Below are 13,406 nucleotides of genomic sequence, written 5' to 3'. Positions count from 1 at the left end.
ATTGCGCTACGCAAGCCCATTCGCCACAACAAGGCAGTGATCCATGAATATGAATACAATATATAATCTATTAGAAAGAGACATTCATAGAAGAGTATCTTTGTTCAATTCTGAGGAATAAATTACTCACGAGTAGGCATTAAAATCTGCCAACCTAGGTTCAGTAGTAGTTCTGCTACATACATTTTTTTAAAAGAAGACATTAGGGAATGATAACTTCAGAGAATACTGAACAACAAAGGTTTAAAAATAACAATTGAGCTTCCCCCATTCCCCACTTCGTTGGACATGGTGAAAAGATTTATTTGGCATATTGAAAGACAGGCATCTATCCTTTATTCCTTTCCGTTTGCCGTATCCAAATACTTAAGTTTTTGGTTGCAAAAGATCTCAAAGTTGAAAACAGTCTTGATGATATATTTAGAATATATTTAGAATATAAGACTTCTTCATTTCAGAGAAATGGTTGCAATATACTGTAAAGCTGCAAAACAGATAACATGATGCAATCAAGATAGCAAAATATTCAGTTGCTCCATTATAGTTCCTCCCTTTGTAAACAACCCCACTGAAAGTTCAGTTACTGTTCCTGCAGATAGGGAACAGGAAGTGTAAGCAAACAAGTGTCTTTTATTACTTGCCTCTGATACAGTGGGTGTAGCTGCAAATCGAATAAAGCTAAACCTCCTTGAGTAAACTGAAGTTTCAACTGAGTAAAGTTGAACATTTCACATTTTCTGACGGAACCTGGTAAAGGCTTGCTTTGCCCATAGAAGGAACAACTGGGAAAGTGTGACGACAACTTTGTGTTCTGATAGACACTGCGAAGATGAAAAACTCGATGACCTTTGAAGAACAAACTGAACAAATTGTGAAAGCATTACTTTTTGATATCTCTGAGGACTCACAAAATGGTTGTCGTAGTCTTGAGCTAAGTGCTGGGTCAGAACTGGAGTGTGATGCAGGTATGATTGCTTCTATGAAAGTCTAGAAAAATATATTGTTGTGGCCTTTTTCCCCTGAAGAGTTGTAAAATGTTTGCTTGGCTTGGTAGAATTGTTCAAAGATTTTGTTAGAACCTAAGGATATGTTAGAAATGTTCATTACATCATATTGTGTAGACACTGGAGCTGCCTGCTAATTTAGGGGATTAGCCAATGTTGCTTTTGTCAGAAACCCAGAATCTCAGTTTGAGAAGAGGGAATAAAACTCGGGTTCGTGGGAAAGACCAAGTGTCCAGACCATCTGAGGCTTTATTGTAGTTACCCCAAGGTTCCCGCGGTACTCACAATAATGCATGCATTACTGGGCAGGCAGAGATGAACTCTGCTGCAAAACTTCAACACAACTAGAAAGTTTTTATACACTTCCAGTCACATACAGGTACAGGGCAAGTGATGACAGAATGCAGAGATTACAATAAGATTCTGAGGTTATTACATACAGAACAGATAAAGAAATGTCAGTCAATCACACTATAACAATGAGATTATAATATTTCTAATTGCCTGTATTGACACTTTAGTTCAGTAGCTTGAACCCAGCTCCAGGTCTACTTAGACATATAAATTCAAGCTACTGAAACTATGCATGAACTCAAGACTCCTATCTACTCTAGACATTCTGAATTGGCCAGGGCACATGGAGCCTCTGGGCTAGGAAGATACTTCCTTGAATTCCAACAATGACTATTTACAATGTATATTTGGACTGAATGGCCTGTAGCCCACAGCTAAAGGTGAGAGAAAGGAGCGGAGGAATGCCATTTTAAACAGTGACAGCTTGGTTTTGAGAAGGAGCACAGGATTTGATCCCACAAGGCAAAGGCACACAGAAGTAATGCTTTTCAGACAGGATTCATCCAAATTTTCCCAACACTCTTCATAACTTTTCAAATTTAGAAGTTAATGGGCATCCAATGGAAGATGGGAGGAGTACAGGTTGCCTCTGTGCTCCCCTCACTCAATGCATTTAGATGGTGATTTATACATTTTCCCCTGCTTGCAAGAAGGCTGTGGCTCCCTGGGGTTCATTCTCTCCCGAGTCCCACTGCTGGCTGTGAAGATCTTCCATCTTCTGAGACCAACTGGTGAGAAGACAACCATGGCAGATGTCTCAACTCCAACCATGGAGTGTGACACCAACCTATCCTATGCTTTCCCCCACCACCAGACAATATCAGGAACCTCTAGGATTGCACCCTTAAAGACTTTAGAGCAATTATCCATCTGCCCTGTAATTAGTTTATTACTTACATTTAATCAATTTTCTTATTTCCAAACTATATCAAAGATTCCTTTTTAAAATACTGAAAACAGGTTTGTGATAACATAAATTTCCACTCCCTGTGAGAAGGAAAAGCCATCTTGAATATATTCATTCTTATTTGGGGCCTGTGAGTCATGTTACAAACTCAGAAATGTACATACTTCATTTGCAGATGGCATCCAAATTCATTTGCAGTCTGGACAGAACATAGTGGCACGTTCAGAAAGATGGGAGCAGGGAGCCATGCTGTGCCACACTGGGTCTGCCCTTTGGACAGGGCCCCGAAGACCAGGTCTTTTTCCCATGGATGCTTAGGCAGCAGCTGAAGTTTGGACTAGCCTACTGTGTTGTGGTGTAGATGCTGAGGCAGGGCTGTGCTGTGCTGATTGTGTTTTCTTAGTTAATTTGTGCTGGTGGTGTGGGGGTGTGAGGGGGGTATAGTGTTATTTCATTGTTTAATATTATATATTGCATTATTGTATTAAGTAACCTTATTTTGTAACTTGTCTTGTTGAAAGCCACCCAGAGAGCCCTATGGGCTAGGGGCAACATACAAATTGAATAAATCAAACCAAGTAATAAAAACCATAATATAAAGAATACAAATATACATTATAAGTATACAAAAATAACATAATAAAACATACTTAATGGCCATAAGCTAAAAAAACAGAACGGCAAAAAATTATACGTCATCATACACAAAAGCAGATTTTAAAAAATATTCAACAGACACACAAACAGCCTCACAGTAGGTGATTTTATATTTCTGCGGGGAGAAATAAAAGAAGTTGTCAATATAAATAAGATCCTCTTTGTCACAAGATGGCCATCTGCAAAATGTCACACACCAAGGCGCTTTCTGATGATGATGATGACTTTTTAGGGAAAAGGAGGAAAAGGCAGTTACGGTTTGTTTAAAAAGATACTTAACAAACCAAGGTGTGATTGATAGTTTGTGGAAAGACTGCAAACTGGACTATTTTGTAGGATGCAGTCCTCTACATGTTTGAACAACAACAACAAAAACAGCCTGAGAGAGAACCCCTTTTTTTCCTCATCAGATTGCACCCTAAATAAGTTGTTTTGAAAGCTTGCTGGGATGGATTTTGATGCTACAGCTGCCTGCCTAAAAAACAATGTAAAAATTTCTCTAATGCTATTTAGAAAGCCAAGAGTTGTACAAACTTCTGTCTCCCTCACCTGCTTCCTCTGTGCACCTCTCTGTCCTTCTGAAGGATTGCTGTTCTGATTGTATCTGTACCTCGTATCTGTTCCAGATATAAATAAGACCTTTAAGCCCTGGAATTTGAATGTAGAAGCTTTTGCATACAGGTGGGAACTATAGTCCAGACTGTATTTACTTTCTTTTAAGTTGCAGAGAAAACTGCCACCACTTTTAACCCAGAAGTTATTGCCAAGACACTGCAAAGACTAGGAGACCAGTATAATGAAGACTTGGAGAAGCCAGTACAGATGATCATTGCGGAAAAAAACAAGGAAGTGGTAATTGCAGTCTCCTAAGTTCTCTAGCCAAAATGTTTCCAATCTATGTTGTCATGAACTTGCAGGTATGAAGTGACTGGTTTAGGTGTGCCAGAAAAGAAAACTGCTTCCGATGTTTAAAACATGTTTATTATATATTTCAACAAAACAAAACCATACAAAAAAGAGAGTAAAATTATCAAAAATATGACTATGTAAATTTGAATATGTCAGTTATACTCAATTTTCAACAAAACTTATCCAACATTGTATGCATGCTCCCTTCGCACTAGGGCTGAGGAACCACATTGGCTCTTCAATAGAAAAGTCTTATCCAGGACAGGATCCACACCAAGTTTTTATTGGACTATTGTGACAAGTCATGATAGCAACTTAGGGTTGGGTGTACCGCCAGGCCAGGAGGTCCCTGACACTAGAGCTATTTTTACAGATTGCTGTCTTTTGTGCAAAACTTGCATGTTAAATTTGAGTGGAGAACTGCTAGGAGACACATGTGTCATAGCAAAAGGTAACTCTTGCTCATGATGCGGAGAGAGAAGGAAGCAGAGAAGGAAAAGAAAGGAAGGGGCAAGGAAGAAGTTCGGTGCCAAACACTGTATTGTTCATTTGGTTGCCAGTTTTTGCTCTTCATTTTGCTTACTGCTGATTCTCAAGACAAATCCCGAACTAGTGCTGTTTATTGAGTGAGTGCAGGTTTGTTGTTGTTGTTGAAATGCAGTGCTTACAATTGCTCTGCTCATGGGGCCTGGATTTTTAAAAACAAAAAGTGACAATCTCAAGAGCCTGGTGGAGACTTCCCACAATCTCATTGAGTTGTGCCCCAATGTCACATCTTAAATATATGAAAAGGGATGCAGAACCTCAGGCCCAGGGAGCAAATCTTGCTCACCTGGTATCCAATCTGTGTCATCTGGGTTTTCTCAGATGGCACTTTCTGTGGTCAAAATATATTTGGCTCCCTCCTAGCTTTTGCACAGTTCCCCTGCCCCCCATTCTTAAAAAATGAGAATGCCTCTTTGTTTCCGGCAGTAGGAGCTCTAACCTAAAATATGCAGGTATTTCCAGTACCTTGGTCCTGCCTTCTTGTGTTCAGTCTTGCACACTACTGGACTGTGACCTCCCCCCTCCAAAAAAAAAAAAAAAAAAAGCTTTTCTGAAATGGAATTTGGCCCATGGGCTGAAATAAGGGCTTCACCTCTGATATCAATAGCTCAGAAGCCTAAGGTAGGCTTTGGCTGACAAAAAGCCATTGAAGACAATCCCAGAAACAAAAGCTGGAGGAAAGGCTGGGGTAACTTGCATTTACTGCTATATTATGTTCTGTGTATTGCCCGATACTCTTACAGTGCTTTAGATTTATGAAATGTCTGCAGCTCTTCTTACATGTTCCCTCATATTTGTTTTCTTCTGTGCTAGAGAAGAAAAAAAGTTATAGTTTTTTGTAAGCCACCTTGAAAAGTGGATACCATATGAAAAATTTAAAAAATAATAAAGACAACAGGCCAAGGAACATAGACTGCATAGGTGGAATAGTGCCACACTGGAAGCTGAAATATAGTTCATCAGAAAGTAAACTGTCCAGCACTGTGAGAAAGACTAAAAGAAGGGATGACAGAGAGGAAACACCTGCAGAAGCTGCAGCCCAATCTGGACACCACTGACACAACAGGAACTCTTGATCTGCTGACTAATCATAAGGCCCAGATTCTTATATATGGCATAGCCTGTCAAAAGGGCTGCTGTTAGGAAATTGTTCTGTGTTGAGGCCCAAGCACAAACAATGAATTCGCTAAGTAGATCCCATCTTTTCCCCTGCTATTACGATCTGTGGATCTAGCAGCACTTGGGAGAGCTAGATACAGAAACTTGGCTTTCTGTTAGAATCTATACATTTTCTAATCTCATTTTGAGTAACAGATTAGTGACTGAACACATGTGGCTGGTTCAGAGCGGCAGGCTGAGAGAGCAGTCTCCAGTGCTAAATGTCCATGAGAAGCCTACTGTTCTCAGCACCAACTACAAGGAGTCATGGACAGATGCAGGTGGCTGCCCTGCAGCCTTCTTGGTAATCTGATCTAGTCAGATGCATACAGCTCATTGGATCTAGGGTTAAACCTGGACCCCTATGAGAGTATCTGGAGAACCATGGCTACGAAAAGCAACTTCAGTACATAATATATGGCAAAATGGACTTCTGGCCTGTTGAACATCAGGGCCTCTATACCAAAACTTTTTGGTGCACCTCAGTTGCTTTCCCTTTGTCTTTTATAGCAGACTGTGATTTTAGAAATTCCTGCTCTTATGTTCACAGATGAAATTCAGAGAAATGGCAGACTCTCTTAGCAAGACCTGGAGTCGTTCTCAAGGGCTGGAGTATGAAAGAGCTTTCCTGGTTGTTACTGTGAAGTTGTTTATTTGCCTTGCACAAAGAGCTCCTTCGTTGCGGAATAAGACAGAATTATTCACACAGACAATTAATGAAAACCCAGAAGTAAGAAACTATATTGAAAAGCAAGGTGGTTGGGTAAGTAAAGTTAATGTTCACCTTGTAGCTTAGCATTTGAGTAGATTGGGTCCAGAGACCATTCTCCCTTCATCAGCACATCTAGTGCAGTGTCAGAATTCCATCACTTCCCCATTACCTTGACCTTGCAAATCTTATCCTTATTTCAAAGATTTCCTCCTTGCCTCTTGTCCAGAATAGCTCCAGAGAAACATATAGTGGACTGTAATAATGCAGAACACACACTCTCCACACAGAACCCTTTGTCCCCTGGCTGATAAAGCCAGAGTTTTTATAAGATAACTTCCAGGGCATCTGGCAGCCCGGAGGCAAATGCACTTTCTGGTTGGGAGTGCCTTCGTTGTTCAGTGACTAGGGCCCTGGCTAGGGCATTATGTGGATTTTGGTTTTGCTCGCAAAACATGCAAGCATGCCGTGTCTGAAATCCTGGACATGGGCATATGACTACAGAAAATATTAACAAATTTATGTACATGTGCTCATATTTGTCTCATTCCTAAGTCCCAGTTTATTTTGCACCAATTTCCTCAGGAGATCGAATCAGTCCTGGTTTAGTCTATGGAGGAAATTTGCATAAATTAGGAGATTTTTGCTAAGTTTGAGAGATTTGCATAAATCCTTCATTCGATCGCTACTGTATTTGCACATTTCCCCATTCAAGCAAAGTAGGCAATGATCAGAAACAGGAATCGGGGTATAAGACAAACAGCAAAACAATATTAGGAGAATCCTAGAGATCTTGGACCTTGTTCTTTTGTCCATTCTTAGTCCAGGCTGGCCTTCTTCTCACACATTTCCCAGGACATGGGATGCAACCTCCCAATGATCTTGCCTCTTTGGCTGGTAAATGGGAACGCCATAATCTTGTTTCCGTAAACCTCAGTGCAATGAAATCTTGATAAAGCACCTTTCTAGGGGAGTAATTTATTACCATTTGGTGCTGCTTGCTCAAATTTCCAGCGACTACCTTTCTTTAATTTTAGGAGAATCTTCAGACTGGAACAGGACAGAATGATGCCTGATCTCTCACTCTTAATACAAGAAGCACTTCTGGAATTTGCTGCTTTAAAGAAAATGGGTCTGGAGAGAGTTCCTGTGCTAAAGTTGTACAGCAGGGGGAGCATGCAACCTGCAAATAAGTAAAAAAGAAAGTGAAGCAGAAATTAACAACAGTGAAACTGTTCTGGTGGGGATTCTATTGCTAACTATCAGTGTTTAGGTAAGGAATGAGAAGCAGGTAGATAGCTATCTACTGCTGAGCTCCAAGTAATCTGTAGCAGATTGGTGCAGTAAAGTCCTTCCTTCCTTCCTTCCTTCCTTCCTTCCTTCCTTCCTTCCTTCCTTTGGCAATTGTCTAACAAAAGTATCTATTGAAAACCCTTCTCCATCTAGATTGCTGAAAAAAAATACTTGGTGAAAATCCAGATGTGGATTTTTGTATAAAGAGACTTGTCAGCTTGGTTCTGGTACTGAGCACAAGTTGCTAAGCTAAACATATGCTGAGAAGCACCCTGTTCTTGAATGGTTAGGATATGTCTACCCACCTTAGCTACTGTTTCTCTGGTTCATGGACCACAGGACTCCACTAAAAAAAGTAAAGGCATGCAGTGACCACAAAATTTGCCTTGACCCCAATTCAGTGCTTCAGAAAATGGACAGATTGTTCTTGGACTGATTTGGCGCCTATCCATTATGACCTGGCTATGAAACTTGAGTTGAGATTTGGAAATCTAAAGCTTTGTGCTTCCAATTGAGTATGGGAAATTAAATAACAGCTATAATTTTTTCTGTTTTGTCGAACATGCATTATTGTTGTTGTCGTTAATTTGTTACTATTGATGTTGTTAAAAATATTAATTTGTTATTAATGTTGTTGTTCTAAAATGTTGTTATTAATTTCATTTCTATGCCACCCAATAGCCAACGTTCTCTGAATTCCCCTTCAGAGGTAATACTGTTTGCCAAATTTCAGAAAAAATAGGTGCAGTATTGTTTGTGTTATCCACTGTTATATTCTGATTTTTTCCAATATCTTTAATTTCTTGAAAGAATCGGTTGAATATTGTCATGATTGTTGTCTCCTTTGAGGGGACCAAACCTGATAAGTTTTAGAATGATAGCCATGCTTTTGTGCAAGAACAGCCTTTACAGAAAAGGGCACATTTATCCTCTTATGTTCCTTGTCAAGCATTTTTCTGAAATGATGGACAGCCTTGAATAAGAAACAGCCTGATGGACAGCCTTGCAGCCTTAAGTAAGAAACCTGCACAATTCAGAAGGATGGGTTCAGTGGTTCATGTGGAAGGAGAGTCCTCAAAATTATAGGCAGGGGGCAATTTTCTTTACCCTTTCTCCCTTCCCCATACTCTTTTTTCTTTTATTTTTTGGAGACAGTTTATATAAGCACAGCACATGTCACAGAGATGTTACCAGGCAATAAGCCTGCAAAGCATCAGAAGGATGTCAGGAACTAAAGCACTATGAATATTGAACCCAGTTTAAGGCTTTTTCATAGTGAAGCCTTGTAGCACTGGAAGAATGGCCAGCCTACAATCCCACCTGGGCCTGCCCCCAGAGCATAGTGATTGGACAACCCCTGGTAAAATGTCTCCACTTGACCCTATACCCTCCCTCCCACCACCATGCAGAGAAAGAAAAGTGAAAGTCGCTGTCTTGGAAACACTATCTACCTTTCCTAAGCCAAGAAGCCCCATATGTCTGGCAGGGTCCAAGCTTTGGTTCTGGTCACTTCAGAGAGAAGCCTACTTTGCCTCAGGAAGTACCAGAAATGGTCCAAAGGGGCCCAGTTTGTCTCAGGTTTCAGCTTATAAAAAACAAAAGTAGATCTTGCAATCCTGAAGTCTGCCTCTTCCTGCTGTGCACTGATTATGTGACCACAGGTCCACCCACCAGTCCAAAATGACTAGCTAACTGAAAATTAGTTGCAAGTTCCTAGTTACTATGTATTTGTGCTTTGAATACTGAGAGATGCAGTATTCCTAAAACTGAAGTCTCAGAAGCCTGGGTGACACTGCAGTTTGGGTTACTGGGTAGATCTCAGTTCTCATTCTGTACCAGATAGCATAATAATAAACTTTCTCACAAGAAAATCCATCTAAAGCACAATGAAAGCACTAATATTTTCTGAACATTTTGGAAGCGCTAAACTCTTATGTTTTTGTGGATGTCAGGGGGTAATGGTATTTTTAGATTCTGATTATCCTATAGTAGATTGGAAGGGATTCCAGTCAGCTCATTTCCCCTGTAACATGGAGAATAACTCTTCTGGATGAGTCAACTGAAGCTGGTCTCCCCCTCCCCCCTGCCAGCCCAAATTTATTGTTTTAAGACTATGCCCCTACCCTCAGTTCCACACCTGTATTAGATCAACTGGATAGAAATAAAATGGTGTGTATTGTTCTTTCTGGTCTATTGTATTAACTGTTAGATCCTCCAGATCTGCTTCTTATTCTCTCTGTAGCTCTGTACGCTGCACCTATGTAGCTTGAGTTCTACTTGGTTCTGTTGTGAAATTAGTATCACTTCACATTCCCAGTATTTCATAGAAATCTTCAGAGATTTCCTGTTGTTCCTCAGAGGCATTCAGTTCGTTCATTCCGTTTATTACATCCCTTAAAATGGGAACCAAGAAGCAGTATCCTATTAAGAATATGAGAGCCATACTGGATCAAACCAAAGGCTTCTCCAGTCCAGCATTCTGCTTCCATAATGCTGACCAGATGCCCAATACTCCTTCTTCAATAAGCTCCTCAAATAAATGAGCTTTTGCTACTTATCAGCTCTCATAATACTTCAGAACAATTAACACATAGATCCAATTAGTACCTTTTCTAGAAATTGACACTGACCAACACCTGCCAAACCAATAGAGACATAAAATCTGTCCTCTCTAGTTGACTTCAACTTCCAAGTCCACACTTTAAAGTCCATTAAATTAAGCCTCAGCTACCTTAAATCCCCCTACAAAAATGTGGATGTTGTAAGCCAGTGCAATATAGTGGTTAGAGTGTTAGAATGGAGATCTGAGTTCAAGTACCCACTAACCTTGAAACTCATTGGATGACTTTGGTCTGATTACTGACTCTCAGCCTAATGTACCTCACAGGATAGAGGTGAGTATAAAATGCAGAAGAAAGATGAAACAGGCATGTAATGAATAAAGAGCAAATACTTTAAAGGCAAAATGTCTTACCTACAGAACACACACAGTCTTTGGATGTTTTACTTCCACCTACTCTGACCATCTAATCTGAAATGCAGGTAACTGAAACAAAAGTATCCATAATAAAAATGGATCCCCCGCTCAGTCCAGGACCTTTCCCCTAGTATCCACTGGCTCAGCTGGTTGACCATTAGCAGTGCCCTTGTTTGCTCTCTAATTTCCGTGGGCTTATTCTCTCAGGACAACAGTGCTAGAGGCAGAAAGGTAATAGGAGTAAGTCAATGCGGGACAACCGGCATAGGGCACATGAGGCAGGGGCGGGAAGTGGGTTTTCTGAGCTTGCTGGGCTGTCAAGGAGGCCCCTTGGGAACTGAGCCCAGAGTAGCTGCCACCAGCACCACTGATAATCTGACCATGATTTGAAAATCGAGAAATGTAATTAAAAAGATGTGTGCCTTTTTGTTTAAGGAAACTCACCAGTTTTTCTGTGTTGTGTTTGAATGAATCGCAATGAAAGAAGCCACGAGAATAGCCAGGATCACCCAACGTAGAATGCCCCATGGACTGCTTGTCAACCTAAGGAGAAAGGGGTTGGGGGAATGTCCTGAATCATTGTTCCAAGAGATTTTATTTAAAAATAAAAAAGAAAAGGAAAAGAGGGGTTACAATCTAGGTCTCGCCCATTTTCAAGAAATTAAGCTGGAGAAAGACTGGCTGAGGAATCTAGTAAGCTGTAGATGTTTGCTTATTTTTTATTATTTGATCTAAACATGCATAAGATCACACCCTTACTGGGGTTTTTTATTATGCTCACACACACCACATGTCAAAATAGTTCAATCTCTGCTGTTTGTTTATTTTTATATCTTGGAAAGGGAAGAGAAACGAACTCTATCTGCATTAATTATCACCATTATATAACCTTGATTGTGAGGCTGTTATACCTTTCCTGGAAGCTTTATCTTAAATTATAAGGGTGTCTTTGTTAGGGCTCAGAGAGACTTGGCATACTAGAACAGAGCAAATAAATATTCACTTCTAAAATATAGTCCGGGCAAGTACACTTGCCAAACAAATTTATCAATGTGAACAGAAAGGTTTCAAAATAGGTAAGATGAGTTATTACTCTCCCCATGACCGATGCACAGGAAAGGGGCACAGGAGAGGATTGGCCTGGTTCATTGGTTACTTATTGGGAAAAGAATCAAATTCCATGGCCCTACAGCTCATAATCAAGAATTGCCTCCCACAGGAGGCAATTTCACACCAATGCTGTAAATAACATAAAGTGACTATTAGGGAACCAGCATAGATTTTGCTTGCATTCTTTGATAAATGATAAATGCAAACAGCAGAGGAAGCTGATCATGTTGGGAAGTGTGTATGAGCAGGGTAGGGAGTTGGGGAGGAGAAAAAGTCAAACTATCCCTCCCTGTTCTCCATTCGCATCCACAGCTGCTATTTGCATTTGGAAAAATATTTACATAGCTTAAAGTGACACATTGAAGCTTCTGTATAATTTGTCCTTCATCCCTAAGGCTAACCTGTCCGTATTTTCTGTTACTGTATCTTTAACTTGCACTGATGATTCAGAGAGAACTTAATTGATGTCATTTTCAAACCAAATCAGGATATCCCTCTCTTTACCAACCCCAAACTGTCTAACGTTTTTTAAGCTGTCTCACTCCCTTCCCTGGTAATATGGCATGAGCTAGTGATGTTTTTTGATCTGTCCATTGAAGCATAAGTAAAATATTTACTTAGAAACAAAATAATTTGGTTTCTATAACAAATTACCATTAAAATGGATTATACTTGCCCTAATATGACACTATTGTGATGCCATGTGGAATTGGAACAGAGAAGCCCATTTAAAGAAGACTTGGAAATGACTGGAAAAGTTGTTGTAGTCTCAGTCCTAGAAGAGAGAGTGTGGGTAGGAGTAGTTCTCATATTCCTTTGAGTTGCAGGAGCTGCATATAACAGTGAAATATAATTGTTATAACTATAAAATATAAGCTAGGGGTGGCTACAATTATATCTTTATATTTACATTAGCAGGATTCAAGCATGGTATGTGTGAGATGATTATAAAGTTTATTGTAAAAAAAATCCATTGATCTTCAAGAAAATTCTTACAGTTAAATCCTATGCATGTTTATTCAGGAGTAAGTCCTGCCATGCCTGGTTAGGTTCACTCAAATAAAAGTACAACCTTCTAGTTGTTTTAGACAGAGTCCATTGTTCTCTGATAATTTGCTATTTCACTTTATGGTGCATTCCTCAGCCTCCTCTTTTAAAAATAGAGGAGATAATGCAGTTGTTAAGTGTTTGAAAGATATAAGCCCCACCTAAATTCATTTGACATACCTCTTGATAGCCATGCATAGGATTGGGTGTAAGACCACTTCAAAGAGATTCTCCTCTGCAAGCCCCTAATCAGTACTGCGGTACTGAATCTGCCTTGGTCGCCCTGTACGATGACCTGTGCAGGGAGAAGGAGAGGGGGAGTGCGTCCCTGTTGGTTCTTCTGGACCACTCAGCGGCTTTCGATACCATCGACCATGGTATCCTTCTGGATAGGCTAGCGGGATTGGGGGTTGGAGGCATTGCTTTGCAGTGGTTCCGCTCCTATCTCAATGGCCGGTTCCAGAAGGTGGTGCTGGGGGACTATGGCTCTGCATCATGGCAGCTATGCCATGGAGTACCGCAGGAGTCCATTTTGTCCCCTTTGCTGTTTAATATCTACATGAAACCACTGGGAGAGGTCATCAGGAGGTGTGGGCTGCAGAATCATCAGTACGCTGATGATACCCAGCTCTACCTCTCGTTTTCCACCAATCCAGGTGAGGCAATGGCTGTGCTGAACCGGTGCCTGGCTGAGGTAATGGGCTGGATGAGGGCCAATAAACTGAAGCTCAATCC

At 40.4% G+C, this 13,406-nt stretch overlaps 2 protein-coding genes across 3 annotated transcripts in view; one reads left to right on the top strand and one right to left on the bottom strand.

Moving 5' to 3' along the window:
• On the top strand, window positions 1–8,130 carry BCL2L15 (BCL2 like 15). 2 transcript variants are annotated; one of them, XM_044447524.1, is made up of 5 exons: window positions 1–965; window positions 2,441–2,560; window positions 3,644–3,774; window positions 6,086–6,298; window positions 7,282–8,130. In XM_044447524.1, exons 1-5 carry the CDS (start codon window positions 830–832, stop codon window positions 7,318–7,320), a joined length of 639 nt encoding a protein of 212 aa, XP_044303459.1. In that variant the 5' UTR covers window positions 1–829; the 3' UTR covers window positions 7,321–8,130. The 2 variants fall into 2 exon arrangements, with proteins under 2 accessions (XP_044303459.1, XP_044303466.1); XM_044447531.1 differs by lacking the exon at window positions 2,441–2,560.
• Window positions 8,131–9,842: 1,712 nt separating this feature from the next.
• The window catches only part of LOC123024410 (CMRF35-like molecule 5), a 6,808-nt gene continuing 3,244 nt past the window's right edge, over window positions 9,843–13,406 (bottom strand). The window contains exons 3-5 of the mRNA XM_044432086.1: window positions 12,301–12,454; window positions 10,959–11,057; window positions 9,843–9,930 (exon numbers count right to left, since the gene is read on the bottom strand). Of these exons, the coding sequence (XP_044288021.1) occupies window positions 9,843–9,930; window positions 10,959–11,057; window positions 12,301–12,454 (341 nt within the window). The remainder of the gene's footprint in view (window positions 9,931–10,958; window positions 11,058–12,300; window positions 12,455–13,406) is intronic.

Source organism: Varanus komodoensis, unplaced genomic scaffold (genome assembly GCF_004798865.1).
Source record: "Varanus komodoensis strain SLA01 unplaced genomic scaffold, ASM479886v1 scaffold1, whole genome shotgun sequence".
NCBI lineage: Eukaryota > Metazoa > Chordata > Lepidosauria > Squamata > Varanidae > Varanus > Varanus komodoensis.
This window is presented reverse-complemented; position numbering and strand designations above follow the sequence as displayed.

What these genes read in the sequence shown, in the direction of transcription:
- BCL2L15 (XM_044447524.1), top strand. Translation starts at nt 830, where the DNA reads ATGAAAAACTCGATGACCTTTGAAGAACAAACTGAACAAATTGTGAAA. An exon ending in AGAACTGGAGTGTGATGCAG is followed by an intron (nt 966 to 2,440) that starts GTATGATTGCTT and finishes CTTCATTTGCAG; the next exon opens with ATGGCATCCAAATTCATTTG. An exon ending in GACAGGGCCCCGAAGACCAG is followed by an intron (nt 2,561 to 3,643) that starts GTCTTTTTCCCA and finishes CTTTCTTTTAAG; the next exon opens with TTGCAGAGAAAACTGCCACC.